The sequence below is a fragment of the Cherax quadricarinatus genome, chromosome 17, assembly GCF_038502225.1.
Source record: "Cherax quadricarinatus isolate ZL_2023a chromosome 17, ASM3850222v1, whole genome shotgun sequence".
Classification (NCBI taxonomy): domain Eukaryota; kingdom Metazoa; phylum Arthropoda; class Malacostraca; order Decapoda; family Parastacidae; genus Cherax; species Cherax quadricarinatus.
The window spans coordinates 50,717,549-50,730,158 of NC_091308.1; the positions used below are offsets into that span (position 1 = coordinate 50,717,549).

The following is a 12,610-nucleotide window of genomic DNA, read 5'->3' on the forward strand; positions in this document are numbered from 1 at the left end:
ACTTCTACTTACACTTAGGTCACACTACACATACATGTACACATTTATTTATACACACTCATCTGAGTTTTCTTTGATTTTATCTTAATAGTTCTTGGTCTTATTAATTTTCCTTTTATATCCATGGGGAAGTGGAATAAGAATCTTTCCTCCGTAAGCCATGCGTGTTGTAAAAGTCAACTAAAATGCCGGGAACAATGGGCTAGTAACCCCTTTTCCTGTAAAGATTACTAAAAAGAATAAGAAGAAGAAAATTGTCAAAGTGGGAAGTCTGAATGTGCGTGGATGTTGTGCAGATGATAAGAAAGAAATGATTGTGGATGTTATGAATGAGAAGAAGCTGGATGTCCTGGCTTTAAGTGAAACAAAGCTGAAGGGGGTGGGAGAGTTTCAGTGGAGAGGAATAAATGGGATTAGGTCAGGGGTTTCAAATAGAGTTAGAGCTAAAGAAGGAGTAGCAATAATGTTGAAGGATAAGCTATGGCAGGAAAAGAGGGACTATAAATGTATTAATTCAAGGATTATGTGGAGTAAAATAAAGATTGGATGTGAAAAGTGGGTTATAATAAGCGTGTATGCACCTGGAGAAGAGAGAAGTGTAGAGGAGAGAGAGAGATTTTGGGAAATGTTGAGTGAATGCGTGGGGAGTTTTGAATCAAGTGTGAGAGTAATGGTGGTTGGGGATTTTAATGCTAAAGTGGGTAAAAATGTTATGGAGGGAGTAGTAGGTAAATTTGGGGTGCCAGGGGTAAATGTAAATGGGGAGCCTTTAATTGAGCTATGTGTAGAAAGAAATTTGGTAATAAGTAATACATATTTTATGAAAAAGAGATTAAATAAATATACAAGGTATGATGTAGCACGTAATGAAAGTAGTTTATTAGATTATGTATTGGTGGATAAAAGGTTGATGGGTAGGCTCCAGGATGTACATGTTTATAGAGGGGCAACTGATATATCGGATCATTATTTAGTTGTAGCTACAGTTAGAGTAAGAGGTAGATGGGAAAACAGGAAGGTGGCAACAACAAGTAAGAGGGAGGTGAAAGTGTATAAACTAAGGGAGGAGGAAGTTCGGGTGAGATATAAGCGACTATTGGCAGAAAGGTGGGCTAGTGCAAAGATGAGTAGTGGGGGGGTTGAAGAGGGTTGGAATAGTTTTAAAAATGCAGTATTAGAATGTGGGGCAGAAGTTTGTGGTTATAGGAGGGTGGGGGCAGGAGGAAAGAGGAGTGATTGGTGGAATGATGAAGTAAAGGGTGTGATAAAAGAGAAAAAGGTAGCTTATGAGAGGTTTTTACAAAGCAGAAGTGTTATAAGAAGAGCAGAGTATATGGAGAGTAAAAGAAAGGTAAAGAGAGTGGTGAGAGAGTGCAAAAGGAGAGCAGATGATAGAGTGGGAGAGGCACTGTCAAGAAATTTTAATGAAAATAAGAAAAAATTTTGGAGTGAGTTAAACAAGTTAAGAAAGCCTAGGGAAAATATGGATTTGTCAGTTAAAAACAGAGTAGGGGAGTTAGTAGATGGGGAGATGGAGGTATTGGGTAGATGGCGAGAATATTTTGAGGAACTTTTAAATGTTAAGGAAGAAACAGAGGCAGTAATTTCATGCACTGGTCAGGGAGGTATACCATCTTTTAGGAGTGAAGAAGAGCAGAATGTAAGTGTGGGGGAGGTACGTGAGGCATTACGTAAAATGAAAGGGGGTAAAGCAGCTGGAACTGATGGGATCATGATAGAAATGTTAAAAGCAGGGGGGGATATAGTGTTGGAGTGGTTGGTACTTTTGTTTAATAAATGTATGAAAGAGGGGAAGGTACCTAGGGATTGGCAGAGAGCATGTATAGTCCCTTTATATAAAGGGAAAGGGGACAAAAGAGACTGTAAAAATTATAGAGGAATAAGCTTACTGAGTATACCAGGAAAAGTGTACGGTAGGGTTATAATTGAAAGAATTAGAGGTAAGACAGAATGTAGGATTGCGGATGAGCAAGGAGGTTTTAGAGTGGGTAGGGGATGTGTAGATCAGGTGTTTACATTGAAGCATATATGTGAACAGTATTTAGATAAAGATAGGGAAGTTTTTATTGCATTTATGGATTTAGAAAAGGCATATGATAGAGTGGATAGAGGAGCAATGTGGCAGATGTTGCAAGTATATGGAATAGGTGGTAAGTTATTAAATGCTGTAAAGAGTTTTTATGAGGATAGTGAGGCTCAGGTTAGGGTGTGTAGAAGAGAGGGAGACTACTTCCCGGTAAAAGTAGGTCTTAGACAGGGATGTGTACTGTCACCATGGTTGTTTAATATATTTATAGATGGGGTTGTAAAGGAAGTAAATGCTAGGGTGTTTGGGAGAGGGGTGGGATTAAATTATGGGGAATCAAATTCAAAATGGGAATTGACACAGTTACTTTTTGCTGATGATACTGTGCTTATGGGAGATTCTAAAGAAAAATTGCAAAGGTTAGTGGATGAGTTTGGGAATGTGTGTAAAGGTAGAAAGTTGAAAGTGAACATAGAAAAGAGTAAGGTGATGAGGGTGTCAAATGATTTAGATAAAGAAAAATTGGATATCAAATTGGGGAGGAGGAGTATGGAAGAAGTGAATGTTTTCAGATACTTGGGAGTTGACGTGTCGGCGGATGGATTTATGAAGGATGAGGTTAATCATAGAATTGATGAGGGAAAAAAGGTGAGTGGTGCGTTGAGGTATATGTGGAGTCAAAAAACGTTATCTATGGAGGCAAAGAAGGGAATGTATGAAAGTATAGTAGTACCAACACTCTTATATGGGTGTGAAGCTTGGGTGGTAAATGCAGCAGCGAGGAGACGGTTGGAGGCAGCGGAGATGTCCTGTTTAAGGGCAATGTGTGGTGTAAATATTATGCAGAAAATTCGGAGTGTGGAAATTAGGAGAAGGTGTGGAGTTAATAAAAGTATTAGTCAGAGGGCAGAAGAGGGGTTGTTGAGGTGGTTTGGTCATTTAGAGAGAATGGATCACAGTAGAATGACATGGAAAGCATATAAATCTATAGGGGAAGGCAGGCGGGGTAGGGGTCGTCCTCGAAAGGGTTGGAGAGAGGGGGTAAAGGAGGTTTTGTGGGTAAGGGGCTTGGACTTCCAGCAAGCGTGCGTGAGCGTGTTAGATAGGAGTGAATGGAGACGAATGGTACTTGGGACCTGACGATCTGTTGGAGTGTGAGCAGGGTAATATTTAGTGAAGGGATTCAGGGAAACCGGTTATTTTCATATAGTCGGACTTGAGTCCTGGAAATGGGAAGTACAATGCCTGCACTTTAAAGGAGGGGTTTGGGATATTGGCAGTTTGGAGGGATATGTTGTGTATCTTTATATGTTTATGCTTCTAGACTGTTGTATTCTGAGCACCTCTGCAAAAACAGTGATAATGTGCGAGTGTGGTGAAAGTGTTGAATGATGATGAAAGTATTTTCTTTTTGGGGATTTTCTTTCTTTTTTGGGTCACCCTGCCTCGGTGGGAGACGGCCGACTTGTTGAAAAAAAAAAAAAAAAAAAAAAAAATTAATGTACCTGTCTCTTAAGCACTAGTACACTTTGTTGAAGTTCCTGTAAGATAAGAAATATCAACTTGCAGTGTTTAGTTATCCTTCAGTATTCTATTTCTGTAAACATTATTTTTAACATTTTGTTTTAGTTATCTATTGGCAAGTGCTGCTACATATAAGTGAAGGTGTTTATTTTCCTCTACAGAGGGTGCTGTTGTGCAGCAGAAGTTTTCCTCACATACTAAGTGGGTTCCAAGTGTGAAGTGGAGCACTACCAAGGAGCATCAGTTTGTGTCTGGAGGCTATGACAGCATAGTCAAGCATTGGGACTCCAGAAGGTAAGTGGAGCACTATCAAAGAGTATCCCAATACACAAATAACCCACACTTATCAGACTGAAACATGATGGCATTTCAGTCTGACTTGGAACATCAGTTAGTCACACAGAAGTGTGAAGGGAAGGGAGCCAGACTGTACGAGAGGGTACAGGAGTGGTAGAACAAGTGCGGGTTATTTGTGTATTATTTCTGTCACGGTATAATGTTTTTTTATTCTTCAACTCTTTCAGTGGCTGTCATGTAGATCTAAGTCATTGAGGCCAGGGTCCCTGACATAGTCTTACATCATGAGCTCAGCTCATTCAGATTTTAGCCTAGATATGAGAGAACAGGTCTGTGCAGTGAGTGTACACAGTAAAACAAAAAATTCTTGCCCCCACACAGTGCATGATGGGAAAAGCAAAAAACTGATCATGTGGATGGTTTAAAATAGAAAACTTGAGTGTTTTCTCAAATGGTTTTGTTTGCTGCTTCTTGATATCATTTGATAGAATGGAAGATAATACACTAATGAAACAGATCATTTTGGATGGTTTCAGGACTGGAAGTAGTTTGAAATTGAGCTCAAAGTATCAGAGACATTAAATTTTTTCCAATTTTCCTTAGGATGGGTAAGGCCTCCCTACACCCCCTAGTCTGTTTTATGGGATGGGTTTTTAATAGGTTTGATTCAATTATTGGGACACCGTAAACCATGACCAGTCATTCCTGGTTACTTTGTGATGCTAGAAATGGAGTAAATCTTATTTTTTTTTTTTCAACAAGTTGGCCATCTTCCACCTATGCAGGGTGACCCAAAAAGAAAGAAAATCCCCAAAACGAAAATACTTTCATCATCATTCAACACTTTCACGTCACTCATGCATAATCACTGTTTTTGCAGAGGTGCCCAGATACAACAGTTTAGAGGCATAAAGATACAATATAAAAAGTGACCTGAAATAATATAATTAACTCCCTATAGAATATAATATCAGGGCCCCAGTTATATATATACTATCCTATTACACATCCCTCCAAATTGCCAATATCCCAGACCCAAATGGAAATTAAGTGTAATATAAAAGACATCTGGGGACATGACAAATGAATAAAGGAAATGTTGTTTACTCTTGAACATTGGCAGAAATCTAACATTTCCACTAATTTGAGCTCAGTTGCAAAGTACTTTTCTTCGTGAAACCAATCAAAATCATTTCTATTTCTGTAATGTATCTTCCATTCTGTCAAATGAGATTATAACCACATATACCATACAAAAATACACCTCAGAGTCGGCGTTTTAAACCAAAAACTTTTTTTTTTGTGCACTGCATGCTGCAGGATTTTTTTTTTTTTTATATTGTGCATACTGACCACACTGACCCATTCTCTCACATGTAGGCCTACCAGCTTTCTATCACCAGATTTGAACTCGCTAGAATTTTGGCGTAGTATTATGGGACTGACACTGGCTTGCAAGCCGTAATATTACAGGACTGATAGTGAAATGGTTAAACAAAAATACCAACCACTCCAACACTTTATCTCCCCCTGTCATGATCCCATCAGTTCCAGTTCCAGTATGTACAGTATACACAAGGTACTGTATTCACATTATATTTGGTTTCCACTCAGGTTATTTTTTTTTTTAATAACAAACCAACCATCTCCCACCAAGGTAGGGTAACCCCAAAACAGAAGAAACATTTTCACCATCACTCACTCCATCACTGTCTTGCCAGAGGGGTGCCAGTACTTTTTTTTTTTTTTTTTTTCAACAAGTCGGCCGTCTCCCACCGAGGCAGGGTGACCCAAAAAAGAAAGAAAATCCCCAAAAAGAAAATACTTTCATCATCATTCAACACTTTCACCACACTCGCACATTATCACTGTTTTTGCAGAGGTGCTCAGAATACAACAGTCTAGAAGCTTAAACATATAATGATACACAACATATCCCTCCAAACTGCCAATATCCCAAACCCCTCCTTTAAAGTGCAGGCATTGTACTTCCCATTTCCAGGACTCAAGTCCGACTACAGTTCAAAATTGCAAATATCCCCACCCCTCTTTCAGGGTGCACTCACTGGCTAACCAGTTTCCCTGAATGTTACCTTGCTCTCACTTTAAGAGCACAGGTTATAAAAACCACTTGCCTCTCAATTTGTATATTAACATTGTCTTAAGTATCCTCACATTTTAGCACTGATGATGTGAAGGTTTTGAAAACACTGCATGTATTGACTGGTATTCAGGAAACTAATTTAATCACATTTATTGGCTTTCCTGAGACTCCCATGGTGATAAACAATTTATAAATAAATGGTGTATACTATGGTGGCCCATAGAACTTCAAGCACAAACATTTGTAGTGGCGGCGCTACAAAATTATCCCTTCTTTTTTTGTTACTAACTGTACTTTCCACACTTTAATATCAATCATTAACACATTCAACATTTGTATAAATGCAGCTAGGATAAGTGAATGACTGTTAATGGCATAGGAGTGTGTAGTTACTAGCCTTTTTGTATGAACTTTTAGATATTTTTTCCCTAAAGCTGCATCATCAAAATGAATTTCACAGAGTCATCAAAATTGCCACAATTTGGAAGGGGGACAAAAGAGATTGTAAAAATTATAGCGGAATAAGTTTACTGAGTATACCAGGAAAAGTGTACGGTAGGGTTATAATTGAAAGAATTAGAGATAAGACAGAACGTAGGATTGCGGATGAGCAAGGAGGTTTCAGAGTGGGTAGGGGATGTGTAGATCAAGTGTTTACATTGAGGCATATATGTGAACAGTATTTAAAGGTAGGGAAGTTTTTATTGCATTTATGGATTTAGAAAAGGTATATGATAGAGTGGATAGAGGAGCAATGTGGCAGATATTGCAAGTACACGTATATGGAATAGGTGGTAAGTTACTAAATGCTGTAAAGAGTTTTTATGAGGATAGTGAGGCTCAGGTTAGGGTGTGTAGAAGAGAGGGAGACTACTTCCCAGTAAAAGTAGGTCTTAGACAGGGATGTGTAATGTCACCATGATTGTTTAACCCCTTGACTGTCGCAACCCCCAATCCTGAGGTGTCTCCTGGCGTCGCAAAATTTGAAAAAAAAATTATTTTTTCTTATGAAATGATAGAGAATCTTTTCCCGATTGTAATGACACCAAAAAAAAAAAACGAAATTTGATGGAAAACTGACGGACTTATGGTCTCGCGAAGTTAGCGACCTCGGCGCTGTTTACAAATCGTCGATTTCGCCCACTTTGAGCCCTATTTTCAGCTAATTCTGTTGTTCCAGTCGCCTAAACTCATAGCTATTTCTTTAGAACTCCATTTTTTCTATCGATTGAGTACAAGAAACTGCCCATTTACCGATTTCAACTACCTAATAATGTGGTCAGAAATTTGCAATTTGGCCAATTTCACAAAAACTAAAAAATATGACAATTTCAAAATAAGGTCCAGAATGAACAATGCAGACATTCCTGGCTCTAAAATAACATTTTCTTTGTTCATCAATCATGTCTCCAGGCCCCTCTGATATTACTCTTGCTTTCTATTTTGAATTTTTATTCAAACAAAAAATAGAAGACTTACTATTATGCAGACTACTGCAATACTGTAATAATTGTATAAATAACATCAACCCATTCATGACTGCATATTAGAATGGCTAGTTGGACATTTATTGGACAATGGCATCATTTGTTTACTTTTGAACATTGGCAAAAATCAAACATTTCCCGTACTTTGTGCTCCATTTCTAGGTTCTTTTTTATAGTAAAATCAATCAAAATCACCTCTATTTCTATAATATGTTTTCCATTCTATCAAATGAGACCAAGAAAACGAGAATACATCCATAAATACTATACGAAAATAGACCACAAAGTCGGCATTTTAATTAAAAAAAAACGGTCAGTTTTTTTTTCTCATTGTGCACTGCGTGCTCAAGGATTTTTTTTATATGGTGCACACTGACCACACAGACCCATTCTCTCACATGTGGGCCTACCAGCTTTCTCCTGCTTGATTTGAAGCTGCTAGAATTTATGAGTATATATACGTCAAACACGGTACCTCATAAGATGTATATATACGGCCGCGACAGTCAAAGGGTTAATATATTTATAGATGGGGTTGTAAAAGAAGTAAATGCTAGGGCGTTGGTGAAAAGGGTGGGATTAAATTATGGGGAATCAAATACAAAATGGGAATTGACACAGTTGCTTTTTGCTGATGATACTGTGCTCATGGGAGATTCTAAAGAAAAATTGCAAAGGTTAGTGGATGAGTTTGGGAGTGTGTGTAAAGGTAGAAAGTTGAAAGTGAACATAGAAAAGAGTAAGGTGATGAGGGTATCAAATGATTTAGATAAAGAAAAATTAGATATCAAATTGGGGAGGAGGAGTATGGAAGAAGTGAATATTTTCAAATACTTGGGAGTTGACGTGTCGGCGGATGGATTTCTGAAGGATGAGGTTAATCATAGAATTGATGAGGGAAAAAAGGTAAGTGGTGCGTTGAGGTATATGTGGAGACAAAAAACATTATCTATGGAGGCAAAGAAGGGAATGTATGAAAGTATAGTAGTACCAACACTCTTATATGGGTGTGAAGCTTGGGTTGTGAATGCAGCAACGAGGAGGCGGTTGGAGGCAGTGGAAATGTCCTGTCTAAGGGCAATGTGTAGTGTAAATACACTGTATTATGCAGAAAATTTGGAGTGTGGAAATTAGGAGGTGTGGGGTTAATAAAAGTATTAGTCAGAGGGCTGAAGAGGGGTTGTTGAGGTGGTTTGGTCATTTAGAGAGAATGGATCAAAGTAGAATAACATGGAGAGCATATAAATCTGTAGGGGAAGGAAGGCGGGGTAGAGGTCGTCCTCGAAAAGGTTGGAGGGAGGGGTTAAGGAGGTTTTGTGGGCAAGGGGCTTGGACTTCCAGCAAGCGTGCGTGAGCGTGTTAGATAGGAGTGAATGAAGACAATGGTATTTGGGACCTGACGATCTGTTGGAGTGTGAGCAGGGTAATATTTAGTGAAGGGATTCAGGGAAACCGGTTATTTTTATATAGCCGGACTTGAGTCCTGGAAATGGGAAGTACAATGCCTGCACTATAAAGGAGGGGTTCAGGATATTAGCAGTTTGGAGGGATATGTTGTGTATCTTTATAGGTATATGCTTCTAAGCTGTTGTGTTCTGAGCACCTCTGCAAAAACAGTGATTATGTGTGAGTGAGGTGAAAGTGTTGAATGATGATGAAAGTATTTTCTTTTTAGGGATTTTCTTTCTTTTTGGGTCACCCTGCCTCGGTGGGAGACGGCCGACTTGTTAAAAAAAAATATATCAAAAACATCATAGAAAATCGTGTTTTAATCAACAGTCTACTGTATATTCAGCTTTTGGTGCTCTGTAATTCTGTAAATAAAAATAAAAATAAATTATTTGCATGCAGCTGAAAGGCTAAGCAGAGATGCAAAATTTGCTATCCTCAAGTATGAAAGGGCACTTTATATGGAAATGCTCTAGCTTATCTCCAACAAGAACGCTGCCTTCCATTTACTCCATGGTCTTGTGAAATCTGTTATTCTGTCCCTCCAACAACACCTACTAATTCCGTTATATAACTGTTTCAAGATATTTTTTCACATACGTAGTACACTATTTTACTTATCCTCTGCTGATAGTTCTTCCTAGAGTTGTTCTCTGAGTTATGTGGCAGAGGCACAGGTCCAAGTGTCCCTGCCCTCCATCACCACCTAACACAAGGGAAGCACACTTGACCTGTGCCTCTATCATAACTCCAAGAAGAGTTAAAACCAATAGTGTTCTTGCCACCTGTCTTCTACTCTTTTGTCTGTTGTCCTCAGCCATTTCCATCTCAAGCACTTAGTGGCACTAGTGAACCTCACTAATTCTGCTGCTCCCTTTTTCCCAATGCCTGTAGTCACCTTAACATGGTGATGCAGTTTGAGTTGTTTGTGCTTTGGGGTAGCAGTCTCTTCTCTGGGAGGTGTGCCACACACTCCAGATAGTGCTTGCCTAACAAAGAGCCCAGCATCCCTTCTTTCAGCATAAATGTTGGGTATATTTTCATTTCTTTTAAATTTGCTGACACTTGTGGCCAATGGGAGCGAATGAATATATACATGGATTGTGGAATGTGAAAAATTGACATTAAACTGTTATACTTGCTATGTGATTGATTTCTGTAATATGGTAGTGATTAGGTCACAATAGTAGCAAGTTGATAATGACATAAATTAGATAATGTTCAAAATGGGTTATGTTTAAAGTGCTGAATAATCAAATAATTCTTGTATTTTGTATAAAGCACTTTTCCCCTTCTTTACTTGTTTACTCTCTACTTCTGTATCTCTTACATCTGTCATAGCTTTGATGGATTGCCTCATCTCTGTACTGATATACTTTTCTTATTTACATTTTCTTCAGTTTTTAAATCTATTGTCCACTGAAGTATTTGAGGGGTACTTGGGAGTTGTTTTACAGCTTTTTTCCTATCTGTATTTGTCTCCAGAAACTCAACTTCTTCATTCAATTTTATAGTTAGTTTTCCTGCCTCTTGTCTCCTGGCAGTCTGTTGACCCATATCCTGAGGCTTTGTACAATGAAAGTGCACTATTTGTGCATACTGATATTCCATACACTAGTAATATTTAACACCATTGTACCACTGCCTATGGTTATTTAGTCAGTTTATCTGTCTGTCACTCTCCATCCCATCCATTGACTGTAGATGATGACCTGTGGTCTCCAGTTCCATCTTTACCCAAACCACATCTACTGTTAGGAAACTTGAACTATCTCCTTTCTTTTTTTAGGTGGATCTTGTTGAGAGACCTGTGGTTACCTGTTGGAGTTCTCTTTTCTCACTCCATCCATTGCATGTCTTGAATTGTGGAGCTACAACTTGTATGAACTTAGAACTCATGCTCAGACCTGTATTGACCTCTTGATTGTATTCATCTTTGTTTGCTCTTCTTGCCACTTACAGTAGCAGTTTGAGTTCCATTCTGCACTGGGCACTCCTTTAAGCTCTTCACTGTTGGGACCCCCAAAATTAAGTGCTGACAATGTCAGGAATTTAAAAAAAAAAATCTTTTGAAATGGTAGAGAATTTTTTCCTCGTGATATTGATAGCAAAAATATGAAATTTGATGGAAAACTTATGGAATTATGCACACTAAAAGTTGGGAGTCTGAGTGCACTACAGGTATCAGCAGTTTCACCCACTGTCAGTTCTATTTTAAGCCAATTGCAATCCTCAATTTGACCAAATTCTTAGCTATTTCATTAGCATGCCTGCCATTCTATCAATTCAGCATAAAATAACACCCATTTAACTATCTGAACTACCCTATAAAGTGCACAGAAGTTGATAATTTGGCCAATTTTACACATCACAAAAAAATCCATCCACTAAAACATTTCTTCAGTTCTGTAATTGCATCCTCAGACATCTTCTCTATTACATTTGCCTTCCATCTTGAATTCATCATCACACAGAAAACTAAGTTTTACCCTATTTCTCAGATAAAATATAGCCAGGAACGATTGGTCATGATTTATGGCATTCCAATAATTGAAGAAGACCTGATAAAAATTCATGAAACAGACCAGGAGGGGTAGGGGCCTTTCTCGTCCTCGGGAAAATTGTCAAAAATCAAACATTTCTGCTACTTTAAGCCCATTATAATTATCAGAGTACTTCTAGTCCTGAAATTTACCAAGATCATCTCTTTGAGTAGTATGTCTTTCATTCTATCAATTGATACCAAGAAACGGCCAATAAAACCGTCCTAGAAAATGCCACAAAGCTTCTATTTTATACCGAACACAAGGTCAGAGGTTTGCTTTAACCATTGTGCACCAGTTCACTTAAATCCACTTTGATTTTGCCTTCAATCATCAGCTAGTGGTTTAATTCCAGGTGGGTTTTCCCAGGGCCCCTCAACAGAAATCTTGTTTTGATCCTAATAAAAAAAAGATGTCTGCAATTGGAGGGTGCACAGTTTCCACTGCTTTCCCCAGCTTTATTTTTTTTTTTTGTTGACAGATTTCAGTGCATGCTAGGACCCCCAGGTGATGTCACTCTTAAGCAAATAAAAAAAAAATACCTGACAAGTATTTTTCATTAAGGTCAACGTGCAGTTTTATTCTTGAAACTTACTAACCCTGTTAGTCAAATTATTTTATTTTTGTTTTTCAGTCCCAAGATTCCTCTCTACGATCTCACTGGTCATGAAGATAAAGTACTGTCAGTTGATTGGTCACATCCAAGATTCATCGTCAGTGGTTCTTCAGACTGCACAGTTAAAGTCTTCACCGATGGACAACCATAAAATACTCTTGATTACTTCATTATACATCGTGGTAGTGTTTAGCTTCTATTAAAGTCGTGTTATTACTTTCTTGTCTTTAATATTGTTCCTTTGTTACATGCTATTAGCAGTGAGAGTATTTATCATAGCATGTCTCTTTATAGAGAGGTACTTTACTGTATTTTAGGAGAGTATGTTGGGTAAAGACAATTCTTCACATATTGGAGAAGAATTATGTACAAAAAATGGGAGAAATGAGAAAGAAAGTTTTAAAAGTTTTGCTGATAAATACTTGTAGAGAAATTGAATAGTTATGGAATAGTCATGTAATGTTGAATATCTTGCTTCACTTTTGTTTTACTCCAGCTAAAATATGAATGCATTTATTTTAATCTTGTATGATGCTTTCTGTG

General features: G+C 38.0%; 1 protein-coding gene across 4 annotated transcripts in view; it reads left to right on the plus strand.

The window, feature by feature from the left end:
• LOC128686298 (ribosome biogenesis protein WDR12 homolog) overlaps positions 1-12,284 on the plus strand; it is a 101,984-nt gene extending 89,700 nt beyond the window's left edge. For all 4 annotated transcript variants that reach the window (XM_070085992.1, XM_070085991.1, XM_070085994.1 and 1 more), the window contains 2 exons: positions 3,733-3,865; positions 12,086-12,284. In XM_070085992.1, coding sequence (XP_069942093.1) covers positions 3,733-3,865; positions 12,086-12,218 — 266 coding nt within the window. In that variant the 3' untranslated portion in view covers positions 12,219-12,284. The remainder of the gene's footprint in view (positions 1-3,732; positions 3,866-12,085) is intronic.
• The last annotated feature ends 326 nt before the right edge of the window (positions 12,285-12,610 follow it).